Source organism: Hakea prostrata, chromosome 4 (genome assembly GCF_041222555.1).
Source record: "Hakea prostrata isolate BN-2017 chromosome 4, UWA_Hpros_2, whole genome shotgun sequence".
In the NCBI taxonomy this organism is placed as follows: Eukaryota; Viridiplantae; Streptophyta; class Magnoliopsida; order Proteales; family Proteaceae; genus Hakea; species Hakea prostrata.
Genome location: NC_142603.1, coordinates 8875686 through 8893603, shown reverse-complemented (window position 1 = coordinate 8893603; position 17918 = coordinate 8875686). Strand labels below are relative to the sequence as shown.

At 37.4% G+C, this 17918-nt stretch overlaps 1 protein-coding gene across 1 annotated transcript in view; it reads right to left on the bottom strand.

Annotated features, from left to right (window-relative positions):
* The window catches only part of LOC149017637 (putative protein S-acyltransferase 23), a 44601-nt gene that overhangs the window by 23791 nt on the left and 2892 nt on the right, over positions 1-17918 (bottom strand). Inside the window, exons 4-7 of the mRNA XM_089151958.1 lie at positions 12405-12484; positions 5724-5887; positions 3606-3744; positions 3412-3511 (exon numbers count right to left, since the gene is read on the bottom strand). Of these exons, the coding sequence (XP_089008084.1) occupies positions 3412-3511; positions 3606-3744; positions 5724-5887; positions 12405-12484 (483 nt within the window). The remainder of the gene's footprint in view (positions 1-3411; positions 3512-3605; positions 3745-5723; positions 5888-12404; positions 12485-17918) is intronic.

Below are 17918 nucleotides of genomic sequence, written 5' to 3'. Positions count from 1 at the left end.
TGGCATCAGTCTCAACCACACAAGTGGCATCAGTCTAAACCACACAAGTGGCATCAGTCTCAACCACACAAGTGGCATCAGTCTCTTGGCTCAAGGCCAGGTGTTCTCTACAGGAGGCCATCATCAATCTAGTATATCTTTCCACTTTTCAGTCTTGCTTCATGCCTTCCCATTTGGGTACATAAGTACCAGGACTTACAGAAGCCATTACATTTTACTCCTTTTTCTTTTACTCTTTTCATCTTCAATTCCAGTATTGCATTACCATGCTCTGCTCATTTCAATATACATTTTTCATTTCAAACATCATTCAGTCTCATCTGAACACAATTCATGCAATTCAATCATTTAAATATGAGAGCATGATATCATTCAATCTCCTCTGAACACAGTTCATAACATTCCATCATTTACATATGAAAGCATGATAATTTACATTTAACATGCATAAACATTCTTGTAAATTCATGATTAATAGTTCAAGCACACTATCCACATTCCATTTCAACCAATTCAATCTAGTCATTGAGCTGTCATCCAATTCCATGCATTTTGTTCAATACACAAAGGCATATATTGTACACTTTCCATAAATTATATCACCGACTAAATAACATAGACTTTATGTTATACCATGTGCATGCTACATATCTATTAAAGGAAAATACCCACTTATCATACATAGGTTGGTCAATATTACTTACCTGTTCCGTGCGTGTCTTGACCTTGGTTCCATCATAATCCGCTCTCCTTGCATCTCGATCGATCAACGGCAATTACGAAAACGCAGGAGCCAACAGGGAATTTTCCCCTTTTTATATTATTTTCTCTCTCCTACTTTCTCTCTCCTCCCCACGATTTTCTTCTCTCTTGACTTCCTCTTCTCTCTCTTCTTCGCCCCACTCCTTCTCTCTCCTCTTCCTTTAATGCCTTTAATGGCTTATTCCATTTCTCTTCTTTTAAACATTCCACTCATTCTCTCTCCTCCTTAACTCTTCTTCTCTATTCTCTCAACTCACCATTACCACACGCATACACCACTTTCCACTCCATTTTCTCTTTCTCTCTTACCTTATGTCTTTAATGGATACTCTTGTCTCTTCTTAACTCATTCTTCACCTCTGTTTCATCTCCACGCATTACCCTTCTCCCAACTCTCTCTCCTCTCTTCTATTTCCTTTCTCTTTCTCTACACGTTCTGTCTCTTCTCTCTTATGCTCTTCTTCTCTCTCCCTCTCTCTGTATTTTTCTCACTCTCTTTCCATTTCTCCTCTGCTCCTCTAATGGCTTCCGCTCCCTCTCTCTTGGCTTTCTCCACTTACTCTTGTTTCCTCCACTTTCATCTTTGTCTTTCTTAACTATGTTGCAGCATATGCACTTATATTTCAGAAGTCTGAAATTCCTTCTCTTACCTTTTAACTCTTCCTTAGCTCTGCTACACGCATGCTCTGCTTTCTCTCTCTTTTCATCTCTTTCTCTTATTCTATCTTTTCTTTCTTCTCTATCCTCAGCTTCAAACTGTTTCTCTGCAATCTGATTTCTGCAAATCTCCAACCCTTCGCTTTTCTCTCCTTTCTTCTACTCTTCTTCTCTTGCTTCTCCACTACGCAGCCAAAAAAACTCCCTTAAGTCGGTCCTCTTAAGTCGGTTATATAATAGATATAAGATATATAATATATATATATATATATATATATTGTACATATAGAATATATTTAATTAAATAACTAATGGGCTTTGATCTGGGCTTGTGGGCCCGCTGTAATATCTTATGCAGGGCCCACTTTCAGGTGCTAATATTCATACCTCTAGGTCCAGAAATTTACGCTGATCGTTTCCTCGCTTTCGGTTCAGTCTAATTCCACTGTTGTGGGACCAACAAACGATGTCTGACCTCGATCACAATGACACGTTCGCCCACAATAATAAAATAATACTAGAAAAAGATGCGGGGCATTACAATACACATGTGTCAATCACACATTTTTCACTTAAGTAACCAAATTGAAATTCTTAGAAAAATCCTTCTCTCTAATAAACTTACACATTACAACAATCCACTGGGAACATAATTCAAAATAGAACTACTATATATATACCTCAAATACCTCAGAACCTACTCTCTAGGAATCCATCTAAATACAACAAGAAGAAGAAGCCTTATCATAATTAAATGAGGGTTGGCTACATGGATTGTTGCCCTCCAATCAGCTCTGTTTGAATTTTGAAGTCATACTAGATACAACTTAAGTCATGCATATCCTTTCTCAACACCTCTCCTAAGGTTGTCTTAGATCTATCCCTAGCTTTTCTGGTTCATTCGATCTAGATTAAGTTACTTCTCTGTATAGGGGCATTTAAAGGCCTTTGTTGATATGTATGGTGTCAGTTCAAATAGAAAAGATTGGCTAAACTGAAGCTTTAAGCAATAGCCAACAAGAACATTTCATTCAAAGAGATGTACCACTAATGGGCTAACTGTACAAAATAATTCAGTAATGGGGGTAGCTTCAACTCCCTCCAGCAATGAGAGCCTACCAATGACAAGGCTAGTTTTACTTTGTATTCACAACTCTACTTAAGTACAGAGAGCTGGAATCTTCAGCCCCTGCAGAAGGAAAACAACTTCACCATATTCAAATTAGCATCAAACAGAAAGGAGTGAACAAAATGAATCCTTCCCGCCATGAGAAATAAGACATGAATAATCTTCATATGGACTTGCGACTTGTGACTTGTTGTGAGAGCGATTGTTTCCCCTTGCAATATGACGACGCCAAGACTCTTGAACTATTACTTTAGTTTATGTTCACATATTCACTAAATAACAGTTCATATATTCTGCATTTGTCGCAATTTATTGTGGACACCTTAAATTTCAAAGCAACTGGTCTCGTTCCAATATGCACTTCTCTAATCCTGTCAATAAAGAGTGTCATCTCTACGGAAGTTACAACATGGGTTATGCGATATACAATCATAGAATAAAATGGGAGGATTTCAAATGAGCAACCATGGTTTTGTAACTCATGCAGACTGCTTTGATGTCAGGATGTTACCACGAAAACAAAAAGGGTATTCAAACCCTGAAACTAAAATTTGCTACTAATGAAGACTAAAAGTATTTCAAGACCTCTACGTCCCTCAGAGTTTTTAGCATGTGAATATTGGTCGTCATGTGGAAGGAGGGTATGTATCTGGTCTAGTCTACATGTGCTAAAATGTTGGACCACTAGGGAGTGGTTGGTGTAATTAAGTTATCCGATCCAGGTGAAGCAAATTATCTAACCTTCGCAGGATGTCATGAAAAACATTACACTGATAAGCCTTGCTTAAAAAGTGAAGAAAAAAGGAGGCATTCTTCAAATGTAATAAAATTAGAGATCATTGGTATAGAAACTTCAAAGTCACCTGCTACATCTGTAGAACATTATTAGTGAACAAACTGCAGTAGAAACAGCAATCCATCCCCAAAGTCCAACAACAGCAGTAACACGAGTTAAAGTAGAAGCTGCACAAATCACATAGGACTTGGCAATTATATATACAAATCATTTATAAGCTTTCAATTTGATTGAATAAATGAGACCACAAAATCTACAAACCTCCAAGAACTGAGTTAATGAAGAGGACAATGAGAAGTACTATAATAAACAACAGAATAGGGGCATATCCAATGTTTTCCATCCTTCCAAAGCACACCTTGCCTCTACAGAAACTGCCAGCTGTTCGCTGTGCATTTGACTGTACACAGTGGAGACACAAAATTATATACAGAAAAAAAGAAAAAGAAGGCAGTAGGAAATATTGATAATCGTCTAAGAAATCAATCAAAGATTATCCTTGCTGATTGCAAACATATTTCTCAAATACACCAAAAGCAGTGGCCACATGGAAACAGTACTAATAAAATTTATAAAATAGAAACACCAGTATTTTAATCAATTCAGGTTATTATTTCATTGGAGGTGGGTTCCCTCTAATGGCAACATGCAATTTGCACCAATTTGCATGGAGGATTTTGAACTGTCAACCTTGGTTTTTCTTTTAATGGAGTCTTGGGTCCCAGATCTATGAAAAGAGGCGTGCAACGGAATTTGCATGAGGTCTTTCTTTTTTTAGGTTACACATTTCAGTTGAGGTAGGATGATTTCAGTTGTATGATTTGTTTGACTAGGATCACCCATCCCAGATCCCTTGTTTTCACTCTTTCTCTTCTTCTTTTTTTTTTTTTTTTTTTGGGGGAAGGGGGGGGGGGGAGGTGTAAAGGCCCATTCCAGTTTCAATGCTATTGATTCCACCAACTACAAGATTGCTCCGATGATGTTAACCCAAATTTAAAGTCAGGGTTTTTAGGAGGGTTTCCCTGAATAATTAGAAATTTTATGGGATGCCTATGGATAACAAGGAAAGTCGTAGGAATCTCTTAGAAGTGGTATTTGTTGATAGGAAATGATGTGGGATAACCGAGATCAATCTAAATTGTTAAAGGAAACTCAATTAGGTCAAACCTAAATAGTTGAGGTTTTTTTTTTTTGGGGGAAAAGAGAAAATTAGGGTTTTTGATAAAAACCCAAGAGGGGATGGTTTACTTGGTAATAGGATATCCAAATTTACACTAGGTAAGAGGGAAAGAAAAGGAAGCCCACGGTTGGGGTTTCGAGAGATTTAGGGATGATTTTTGGGATGGCTACGGGATTGATCTCTAGGGGAGGGAAAAATCTTGGGCGATCTTGAACTCTTTTCCTTATTCTTTCTTTTCTTTCTTTTACTTCCTTTCTTGTTTCAGATCTGCCACAAGTCAGTAGAGAAAGAGAGAGGGGGCTGAAAGGGAAAGAAAGGGGGAGGGAAGGCTGCAGGGTAGGGGAGAGATGGGGGACGGGCAGGGAGAGATAGCAGGGGGTAGGGAAGGGTTTAGACGGCTGTCGGGGGTTTGGGGGAGCTGCTACCAGGGGTGCGACAGCAAGGGAGGAGAGGTTTAGTTTGCGCAGGCAGGGGAGTGGCCAGGAAAAGGTTGATGGGTTTGGAACATGAGGGAAGGGGGTGGGGTCTGCTGTACTTACTTGGAGGCTGCTGGCTTGAAGATGCTAGTGACTGGACGAAGAGTGCTAGAGCTTGAGTCTTGACTCAACCGTGGCCTCCACAACAAGGCCATGATCCCTAACTCAATCAATTCTTTTCAAATAAACAGACTTAAGAAACTAGTTGAAAGATTAGAGCATTTATAGCTGACTAAAGATTCCATCCTAAGTGGGGTTCCTTTATAGATTAGGATCTCCCTTACAATTAATCTCAACCATCCAAATAAAGACATAAACATCTAATGGAATCTCCTTGAAAACAGATTCCTCCTAAGACTCTAAGACTCCAACAAAAGGAAAGGAACTCTTCTTGTATTAAAAGACTACAAGAGTCCTTCTTTAAAGAAAGACTCCTAAGCACTCGAGAACTCATCTTTAACTCAAAGAAGAGTTCTAACTAATCAAAATTCTTTGGAAAATTATAAAAATAAAAATAGAAAAAAATTCCGAAAATTAAATCCAGCAGGTATTTAGGGCTGGAAAGGACCAAACTCGGCCAGCCCTAGGTGCGCCACTTGGGAGTGGCCTTGGGGCCCACTCCAGGATTTCCGCCAGGGAGTGAACCGTTGTTCACATCATTAGGTGATTAGACTTTGGTTGTAACATTTAAGCAAGTGGGCAATAAGTACAAGAAGTACATACAAGTAAATGACCAACATGCCGTTGACCTTTATCATAAGCAAGCTGAACAGGAGTGAACCCAGCATTATCTTTAACCGTTAATTCCTGCTTTGACCCTGCATGAACAAGTATAGTGCATGCCTCCACATTTCCTCTTAATGCAGCCCAGTGCAAAGGTGTGCATCCTAATTCCATAAGATTCCATACATTAGGTGACAAAGTGAAAACAGAAACTTTATAAGCAATCCATCATATGGTCATTACTGCATGACAAAACAATATAACCATGATATTTGACACAAAGTTACAAACGTTGATGGTTACCAAGGATACACAGAGCAAACAAGACTACTGTCACATTTATTGCGATTCAGTGCAACTACTTTGTTACTAAAGGTTCACATTTATCGGCACTTTGTTACTTAAGAATTGACTGTAAAGTTACACGTTCAAACAAATAACCATGATCCCAAGGATTGTTGAAAATGAACCAACTTTCTGACTTATTTCCACTTCAATCAGGAATTGAGGAACAAAACTATGAAAGTACAGAAGCAAATTGACCACTTCTAGAAAAGTCGTCATCAACAAAGACCACCACCCTAATTGGTCTTCCATTACGAAAATTTGACAGGACATACTGAAACATATTTCGGGATGTTAAGAAACACATCAACAGGATCTCTATACATGGACAACAGAGACCAAAATAGGATCCAATAATATCAGATTGGTTGAGGAAGGATTGGCCAGCATACAACAACAACAACAACAACAACAACAATAAGCCTTATCCCAACTAAATGGGGTTGGCTATATGGATTCTTGCCTTCCAATCAGTTCTGTTTGAGGCCATGCTAGATACAAGGCCTAAGCTATGCATACCCTTTCTCACCACTTCTCTTAAGGCTATCTTAGGTCTACCCCTAGCTCTTCTAGTTCCTTCAATTTGGATTATATCAATTCTCCGTAAAGGGGCATTTATAGGTCTCCGTTGAACATGGCCATGCCACCTCAAACGACTTTCCATAAAAGATCTCATACTAACCCATATTGGCACGGCCCTCTTACTGTAAACTATAAAAGACCTCAATGCACAGTGTGCAAGAAAAACAAACAATAAGTATAGCATGGTAAATTAGACAAACAATATAGTAAAGTCTTAATGTATGGATATGTAATATGTTCATGAATTACCTTCTACATGCAGTAATTATCCTAGTCTTGTAAGTATATCTATGGAATTCCATTATTCTCAGAAAATTTCCATGGATGTCCGTATCTTCCAAGCACTTCCATACTGAGTTTATGCAGAAACTGAAATCCAGGCATTGCAATGGCAAGGAATTCCCCAAGTCCAAAACAATTGACAGTAAAATAAAAATCTCACCACAATTTGACAATCTACTCATAAATTAGCCATTAATTTCCAAACTGATTTCATGGCCTGATGGAGAGGTAACCAAATAAACTTTCACGTGGCAGCAAAAGAACATTGACAGAAATAAAACAGGTTGGAAGCTTGTGGATACATTTCCAACCATGAAAACCATGGACAGCCACCCAGTTATGCCACATGGCAAATCTAGACCGAAATTTTATGAACCCCACGGTGATGTTGATCTAAAAAGAGCAGGGGTGGTGGGGGATTGAAGGAGCATATTTTATATTGGCCTTTGTTCCAATGAGTTGACGTTGTAATAAGGCACTACTTAGGCCTACAATCAGGATAGAAGTCAGGGCTAAGGGATTAGTTTAGAGTCCTTTTATGTTAGTAGTTAGCTATGACAAATTTCAAATAATTAGGAATTCATGAGTTCATATATCTTTCAAGTCTATGTTCTGTTTTACAGGTCCTGGTTTGGAGTGTCAACTGTCAAGAACTAATCAGTTCTGATTATTCCAAAACAGTTTAGGACTGCTAGAGACAAAGTTTATGAATTCAATATATAAAAACACTGGGCTATAGCCCTCAGACACAAATTTGTGAAATTTCTCCTAAATTTTGCTTCGTTGCTGTTGATTCAGTAGTTTTATTGCTAGAGTCCTAGCTTGTTTATCGCTCCAGCTTTCTCTCTCTGCTAGAACTACATGTCAAATTTACTCGATTTCTAAAACCCCTAAGGCTACTCTGTTTAACGTTAATTTTCTGGTCTGCTACTGGTTACAAAGTTCTGAAAGAGTTAGGTTCTTCAGAATCTTCAGATTGCTTTCAGTAATTTCAGGTTCTATTGTATCTGAAACATGGTGAGAGATCTCGCGAGATGGGAGTCGAGTTCTGCAAAATGGGATATCTCGCTCCTATATTTGGCGAGATGGCGAGATACCCCTTTCAAGCTCATTTATACAACATCAAAGTATTATTATTCAAGCCCATTTCAACTAGATCTTCAACAAAAGTAAGATTTTTGCCCAAATTTTTATGATTTGATCCCCTATTCCCATTCCATGATTGTCTTGTACTCTTGTGAACTTATGACTTATGGATTATGATTTATGACTTACTACTTACTAGTTACTAAAACTTCTAATAGTTGTAAAATTTTGAAGACGTTTAAGTTCTTTGATGTATTTGATAGTTGATACAATAACTTTTCATTTATATACATTAAATTTTCTACATTATATGTTGTATAACCATGCATTCTTCAATCCCGCAGTATTTCGGTTTTACACATAGGGTTGAATCATAAGACATACTTAGGGTTATTTTCTCACAAATCCAAAGCCACCAGTGTGTTCAAAAAGCCTTACATAGACTAAATACCAAGTTTCACCCAAACAGGGACCCTAAAACCCATCAAGATGGGCCACCGAGTTGACACCAACAAAATCACACATCTCAACCGAGATCTCGCCATCTTGGTCGAGATCTCGATTTTTCAAGGTGGCGAGATCTTATGCCATGCTCTGAAATAATGCTTCAGTTTCAGAATTTTTCTGGTCGATTATTGAAAGCCTGATCCTATTGTCAATAGTGCTCAGTGCTCACCATGGTTCAAGAACTCGCAAGATCTTGGGAGATATCTCATTTTTTCAGGACACCAAGACGAGATTAGGGGCGAAATCCAGAAAATTCTATCCGATCGAGATCTCAGTCGCACCCATGTTATAAAAGGGGCAGACCTCAATTGATAACTTGAGTCGATCTCATTCCTCTCGCACTCCAAGCATGTTGCCTTGCTGGATTTTGTCTTTTTGCCAGATTTTTCACTGGACTTTTGGCCGAAACTCCTCCTATAGTCTTCATCACTTCAACCATCCTACAACATCATCAGCCTTGGCAGTCATCGTATGAGTAAACATATCGATCACAATACATGTTCTTTAAAATGCAAGAAGAGTTTTCAAATTTGACAACAGATTTTCCAAGGCTTGCCGATATTACAACAATTTCTATGATACGATGTCAAGCATATTACATTTCCTAGAAGATGAATCAGATGTGGAAGAAATTGAGATCCATGAAAAGCAATGATCAAATTGATGTGCTTGGCCCAATTGAAGTTGATCATTGAAAAATGGATCGACGGTCCGCTTTCAGTTGTGAACCCATGAGCAAATTCCATTGAAGAGACCTTATTCACTAATGCCATCAACCGATTGACCTTGAGACATGTTGGATCATCATCCCATCAAAGCCAATATTTGTGGATGTCGATCACATGGTGCTTATTCTATCATTTTACAAAACTTGTAGGCGAGATTTTTTCAACAACAAAGGGGAATTGAGGCAGTTAAGAATGTCCAAAAGAGTCAACTAAGCTTTGAAATACTTAATTTTGGCCCAGGGGTGGGTTCTATAGACATTAAGGCTCTTAGTTTTGGGTTTGTTGATGTAATGGGCTTGATTTATTAGCCAATAAAGTGATGGTAATGCTGGTACACGAGATTAGTAGTTAATTTAATATGTAAGTCAGTGTTTGAGTTAGATTAGGATACTTAATAATTAGATAGAGTTCTGTTTTGATTTTATTTAGCTTCTTTGAGTCTTTTAGAGTGATTATGAGTCCTCTTTCGAGTCAAATTACGAATTTTAGAAGGTCTATACATACATAATGCATCCCCCCCCCCCCCAAAAGTCAACTAGAGATAATTTGATTAATGAATATGACTTTCAGAGTTTTGGTGCTATTTGGCAGTGCACACATGATTGTTATCCTTTTCTTTGATTTCTTCTCTTCTGTTATCTTCTCTTATTCTCTAACTTTCAAGTTGCTATTTAAGAATATCTTCAACAACAGTAAAAGCTGGATTACTCCCAACCCCCATTTTTCTAAGAATCTTCCTATTCTTCTGATTCCCCTTCAGTGAAAGCCCACCATAGCAGCCCAATTGCAGATCTGCAACAGTCTATTAAGATTGTTCACATATTCCGTGGAGAGTAATGACCAAATGATCTTTAGGAACTTATAAGTAATTTACATGATGACTGAAAACTCATAAGTCCTAAATAGAATTGGACATACAAATTATAAATATAGTATGTCTGTTGCTTTTTGAAATGATTCTGAGCCATTTCAACATTCATCTGGACACACTGAAAATGGGATAGATGTTAAATTTCAATTTGGCAGTGAAGGTGAATGTAATTTACATTCTCAAATTGGATTACTATTCACTCAGACTTTTGACCTATACCATCTAGTAAACTGTAGGACGCTAAAACTTGCAAATTTTTATCTTCAGTTGATCAGTAGTGTATTTTGAAGTTGCCTTTCTGAAACTGAAAGTGCAACAGAATATGTACTCCTAAGCCCAACCTCTTCTTTCTACCTCATATCAAAAAGACCAGCTATGCTTTTCCCGTTAGCCACCCAGACCAATCACACCATTGGCAGGAGTTGGAAAGGTGAAAAGAGAACAGGACCAAACTACATAGATCGCAAAGTGCTTCTTCTTCCTTTTTTTTTTTTTTTTTCAATAGATATGATTTACAGTTTATGGGGTAGTAAGCACACTGAAAAGTGTTACTGTGAAAACAAGGGATTAGTTTTGTGGACAGAAAATTTAGATTTTCACCACAATTGACAAGACATAGGGATGAAGGGTCGTTGTTTTCGTGGTTAACATCCCAGAAACCTCTACATAAAATCCTCAATCTGAACACTAGTAACATCATCACTTTCTCCATGAACCTTAGGTTCCCTTCATCCATGGTTCGAGGTCTAGCCGAGATCTTGGTGTCGTGAGACCTCAAGACGGGCCTTAAAGCAAAATTTGGAATACTAAATCTTGGCCAAGATCACGGTCAAGTCGAGATCTTGGTTTTGACCAAGATTTTGGTCCAATCTGCCATTTAAATATAGGATCTCATTGAGTCGAGAGCTGAGGAAAGACTATCTCACCTTTTCCTGACTTGACCTTTGCCCACCTTGCTGGTTTTCATCTTTTCACCAGATTTTCCCCCATTAAAGTGCTCGGATCTCCCCCTAGGCGGCATCAACACTCCATTAGCTCATCTACAACACCTAATTAATAAGGATCTAATGATTTTGAAGCCAATATTCAAGCAAGGTAGTGTTCTTCCCAAATTTCCTTTAAAAAAAACTATGGTTTACATTAGGTGTCTGGATGTGGATTAAATGTACAAGAACACCTTTCCCTAATCTGTACTTTCATATTAGATCTCATTGCTATTTTTCATTTATATCAAGAAATGGTTGTGTATTTCATGTTTTACAAGTCTACATGTTCATTTCTTCAGTATGTTAGTTTCAAAGTTAGGATCACGTTGGAACTTATATATACACGTTTTCTCACAAATCTAAGGCCACCACTGTGTTTAGAAGGTTTAAAATAAGCTAAATACCCAGCCCAAACTGAGCCCCAAAACCCACTGAGATGGACCAGCGAACTCACTCGAGTTGAGCCTAGAAAATTACCATTTACCAGATCTTGGTTTTTTGGCTGGCCGAGATCTCAAACATGCACTCATCTTCTCATCGTTAACCAATTCCTTGCTTACTTTACAGGAGTGATACATTTTATTGATGCTACCATCCTGAAACTCAGCTTTCATAGACCTGTCTATCCTTCTTTTCCTAGTCAATTTCTAAGCCAGACTGTTCCTCACAAAAATTATAGTAGGCTATCACTGAACTGCACCAGTCCGTTACAGGCTATCCGCTTTATCACAAGACGATATATACTAAGATTCTTGAGTATCAAATAAGGAGACCACTGCAGTATCGATACATGAAATCTTCTCAAATTCAAACCACTTTATTCTGTACCCACAAAGTCAGGCAACAGATAAAAAGACTGTTTCTCATATGTGGCTAACCCAAAAATGGCTTTTTGGCATTCAGGAACATCCACATATGGTAAAGTTTTGGTAGGCAATATTTCAGAGTCGAATATTGAAACTTTCATAGAAATGATACGCCCGAAAACTTTGCATATCAAAATCCTTAATTCCCCAAGTCATCAAAAGGGGGAATCGTGAAATCTTTTGTATTATGACAATTAGTAGGACATCTAAGCCCTCATTGGTATATGATTGACATCCTAGTACAAGATCCACTGATTGCAAAAATTAATTTATATTAGGGTAAAAAAAAAAAATTAAACGCACCTACCAATCCAATTCTGCTAATAGAACAACACCGCTTAATGTAACCATGACAGGGCAAATTAAGTCCTCCAACAAATTAAAACATGGTAGATAAAATGCCATGCAAATATTCCCTGCGAACATACCTGCTTTATCCTGTCTACCTTGGAATGCATCTCTAAACAGCAGTAACCTTATAGTGTCTGCATAGCCCTTGTAAGCAGCCCTGGTTCATGGCATATGATGTCAATCATGTGGAAATGACCAAATCAAAAGTCATCAAAATTAAGTTAACAAAACACAATTACTAGCTGCTTAAATATAAATTACAGTGTTTTTCCTCACAACTTTTGAAAGAAAAAGAGGAAACATATACATAAAATTCAAGAGAGAATGTACAGTTATAGAAGTATATTCAACGCGTAAGGTTTTGACGGGAAAAATGTAAATGGCAAAAACCAAAGGAAGATTCCATGGTACTCAAGGCGGCAAGCAACCCAAGGAAATGGAGAGGTGCTAAAGCGACCAAGGCACCCATATTTACCCTCCCTTCTAACATTAGTACTGGACCCAATATATACCTTACATTATAAAAAAATTTAAATAAAATAAAATAAGCCCCACAACAAATCATCAAAAATCAACATTAAGCCACACGACAAGACACCAAAAATGAACATTAAGCCACATCAAGTCATCAAAAATCAAAAGTTGCTACAGCAAGTCCTTGAAAATCAATATTAAGCCCCATCAAGTCATTTAAAATCAACAAAAATTTAGAAGGTAGCAGAATTGAAGAAGCAAGCTATTGGAAGTTTGAAAAAATTGAAACATACATCTGGTTTACACTATTCTTGGAATAGGTAACCTTCCTAGTATACCTAGTCTCGCATTTGGTCTATATTAGTCCTCAAAATATGATATTAACTATAATTAATTAAATTGCTCTTGGTTTAGAGAAATGTTCTTGTTCTCTATAAGGCTTGTCTGTTCAGATTATCGTGCTTTTAAAGGATACCTTTTGAATTAGGTAGAACACAAACCAGCTTTCCAACAAATCAAAGATTGCTTAAATCTAATTTATATTGAACCAGTTATGTTCAAATCAAACCTTATCTTGTGTGAGTGTGAATGCTATCGAAGTTGATCTAAGTGAAAATAACCCTTTTAGTATCAAAACAAATAATACTGCTTCGTTTGGTTTTTAGCAATGTTTTGCCACACTGAAATTTATGGATTTTTTAGATTTGCAAAAAACCTAACATTTGAAAGTTGAAAATTTTACCAACCAACAAGATCCATTTTTATTCTTGAGAGGGCAGGGTCTGACTTTCCTCATTTTGGAATAACTGTTTGTATTGGATTCGAATGGTGGGCTTTTACTACTTAACATAGCACTACATTTTGCAAAAAGTTGGCAAAATTTCACTAAATTTCAGAAATTTCAACCTGGCACAAACAAAATGCTAGTCAAAACCGAAACATGCAATATTTTGCTGAAATTTAAAAGTTGAAAATTCTAGGGGGTTATACCGTGCAGGGCTTATAGCTATGGTATGGATATGGATATGGATATGGTGGAGCATAAGGTGGTTCATCTGCTGATTCCAGTAGCATGTCTACATATGGGTAATGGGGATGGATCAAGTGCATCATTTGTAGACTATATATTTGGATATCCATAAGGACTAGCACAACCAATTATACCAATTCCACGACCGGGTTACAACACATGGCCGTACAAGACATTCACTAGGGTAGTATATCAACTTTAAGTTGATGATGCTACCTATAGAAGGGCAATGATGGACTATATTGATAACTTTATCCGTACCACGTCATGGCATGCTTATATCCAATATTTAGAGTACTCCTCCATGACTTAGGGGATGGATCTAGCCTAACATGACAGCTTTTATTCGATTAGACTAGGTCTCATTCATTGTGCATATATGTTATTGTGAACTTACGATATCTTTTAGGATGTATCTTATTCATTCATTCATTGTAATTCATTCGTTTACTGTTATATATCATTCATTGTAATTTTTAACCGAGTACTTAGTTTTACACTTCTACTTATATTTCGTGATGCATTTTAATGAAAATTATAGTGTTCTCTTGCATAACATCCATATTTACTTTTGTGAAAATGCATGTTCCAAACTTCCAGTTTCGTCCACAGGCACCCTCGCATGTGCCGATCAAGAGCACCACTTAGGGTTAGGTTTTAGGCAAAAATAATGCTTCCATTGTGTTTATTGGCTTCAAATTAGGCTAAACAATGAAAACCAGGCCAAAAAAGGCTTAAAACCCACCAAAAGAGGGCATTGAGACATATTTTGCCGAAATTTCGAAATTTTAGGTGTTTCAACAAGAAATGAACTTTCACACCATGCTACTTAATGAATAATATCTTGAGTACATGAAATAACAAGTGCACTTAAATAATATTTTGGCATAAAGAAGGGCCATACCTAGTTTGAGTTTGACCACTAACTCACTAAGGCAATTGCATAGACCCCAAATTGACCACTAACTCACTGAGGCAACAGTCGCATAGACCCCAAAAATTCCACCTAGACATTTAACAACTGTTTAAGATCCTATAAGTAACCATTGTAACACTTTACACCATGAAATTCCTATGAGGCTCACCCCAACTAATAAAGTTTCTTCCAATAATAGATGTGAGGCTTAAGATTGGAAGTTTTTATCATGAAAAGAGTTGAAGACAAAGTTTCATAACCTAGTAAGCTACCTTCTAGGTTGTCATGTTAATAATTTTGTAAAGAAAGATCCTATGGTGGTTAGTTTCAGCATTAAAGTGTCAGTAAAGAAAATTTACCATAAAATCAGATTTTCTGTCTGTTATGATTGGTAATTCAAAAAAAAAAATTCAGGAAGGAAAATGTTATCAAAATCCTTACATTTACCAGAAAGTACAGTGACAAGTTTTACCCAAACAACGCCAGAAAACAGCCTGTAAAACATTAACTACCATCAAATCAGAAGGAACAAAAATATCACAAGGCGCACCTACAATCGAACTTCAGAATCTTCCAGTTTGAGGCAATCTTGTCCACCTAGCCCCTTTCCTCGAGTTCTTGGAGCCAAAGCATCTATAAACCCCCAAAATCCCTGAGACAAATTCAACTTGTCTCTTCCCCTGTTTCATTGCATATATCCCATCCTAAATGAACCGCGGGGGGGGGACGAAGAGGAAGAAGAAGGATTCTACCATTTCTCCATAAAGACCTCCCTCTAGGACCAGAACAATGCTTGCAAAATCCTCACGAAGAGTTTGTGCAAGAACGTTCCATCTTGAAATGTGTTGATAGTTGCTACATAAGCCATTGATGCAAATCCAGCACTGAATTGGCCTATTTCCCTTTGAAATCAACCTTGGGTTGATGATATATAGGTGTTGGGCCATTGTTTAATATGCTTGTGCCTATTCTATGGGCCCAAAAGTTTAGCATTTAAAAAGGTACAAAAATAGGTTGGTGCATCCATTTAATTGGTCATCTAAATTCTCCCCAACTTAAGTTATACAGGCATAATACTCTTTTTCTTATGCTTTATTTCAGTTTTAAGAGCCTAAGGGTCTCTTCGGTATGATTTGTATTTGTCGTTATTACCTATTCTTAATAAATCATTTGTCACAATGAATTAGGTGCTAACAATTATATACATTTGGTTATTTATTGTACAATTTGTTGTATTAGAATTTAGAAATAGGTTTGGTAATTCCCATTGAAGAATATATTACCTCTAACTAAAACTTCTAAGGTTGTTCTTAAGTCACAAGATTCACCACTTCTCATTCAGGCATTTATCCAAAAACCTCTAGGCTTTATGGCTCTTCAGTTCCAATCTATACCTCAAGTTCTCAAATGGATAGTGAACACAGCACCCAATTGATCATGCAAGCCATCATCACCCTCAACTTTGTGCTGGGTGCACACAAGCACCCCTGTGTTAAAGAAGTCCTTGTTGTTCTTATTAATAGTATGTACTACAAAGCTCCATGTGCAGACCGCCGGTTTAAAGCCTGTAGAAAGAATTTCAATTACGAAGGACCCAATATTAATTACCTATTTTAGATTAATGGTAAACAAGAATCCTTTTTGTGGATTCGCAGGCTTTCAGCTAACCAGCAAGAACCAGCAGCCTACCATCTTTTTATCTACTTCTGACTATCTCATCCATGATATCTCTTACCAAAACCAATCTTTTCAAGTCATTGATGCCCATGTTAGAAGAGCACAACTTGCCACCTTTTAATCAATGCTTCACCCAAGCAGATTCACCTCCAGTGCTATTGAGTCCAACAACATCTCCATGAAGGATCTCATGCATTTCTACAAGGACAAGAAGCGCCATGTCATCACCACCCAGACCAAGCACAGGTGTCTCCTACTGCCATCTCCAACAAGAGGGCTTCGATGTCATCTACCTCCCCGTCAGCTCGGGCGGCATCATTGACCTCGACATCCTTCATTCCACTATCATCCCAATACGGGCCTTGTGTCCATCACAACTGTCAACAACGAGATCAGCATCAGTCAACCCATGGAAGATATTGACCAGTTATTCATCTCAAATTCAAAACTAAACCCTTGGTCACACACCCTTTCACTATGGTCCAAACAATGTAGATCTCTTCCTCATCATCAATTACAATCAATACCTCCCCTCTTAATATTTTGTTTATTGAACAAGTGTAGTTCCTTTTCCTTTATGGCATTACTCAACAAGGATCCCATGTTGAATAAGGTGATTAATTTAGAGCATTGTAGCCCGCTGCTAATCACACCAGTTGACAGGCACCATACTGAAGTCATTGATGTGCACAAGAAGGAGGGTTTGATCTGATATTGAATGATTGTGAAACCACTAAGAGGAACTGGAAAAGTTTGAATTTGACTTAAAGAGTTTGAATTGGATTTTATGTTTAAATAGGTAAAATAAACTTTTGGTATGGGAGCTGGGACAACACGTAATCAGCTAAAAAGCACCACATAAATCAAGTGATTGATTTGTGACTTCAAATCAGAAATAGCTCAAGAGCTATTTGTGATTTCTTTTTATTTGAAATAAGTAGTATAAATCATACCAAACACCGATGAAATTAGCTAGAGAAATACAAATACAAACCATGCCAAAGAAAGCCCACGTCAGGTAGAATCTATTTTCCGAGTTTAAGTCAGTTATCTAAGTCCTAAATTTACTAGGACTTTTATGTAAGGGTATATAACTATATATACATATACTGATATACATGTGTATAAAGCCTACTATCGATCAAAATAGACGACACCTTCAGATTAATAAAATTCAACTCTTAAGCTTAGGATTGTGTTTGTTTTGTTGTTCCTTCAAGAATAGTTCTCAGCATTGGTACGGAACCTCCAAGCGCATGAGACTAGGGTCTCTTCTGAAGCCAAGCAGGGATTCCTCTACAGCTGTGGATTCAGCCCGCACTCAGATAATTCACCATCTCTTGCCTTCATTTTCTTCTTTTTTTCTTTTCTTTTCTTTCTTTTCTTCTTCCTTCTTTTCTTTCTTTTTCTCTTCTTTTCTCCTCTTTCTTTCTTCTTTTCTTCTTCTTTCTTTTCATTTTTTCCTGAGTTTTCTTTCTTTTCTGGTTGACCGCA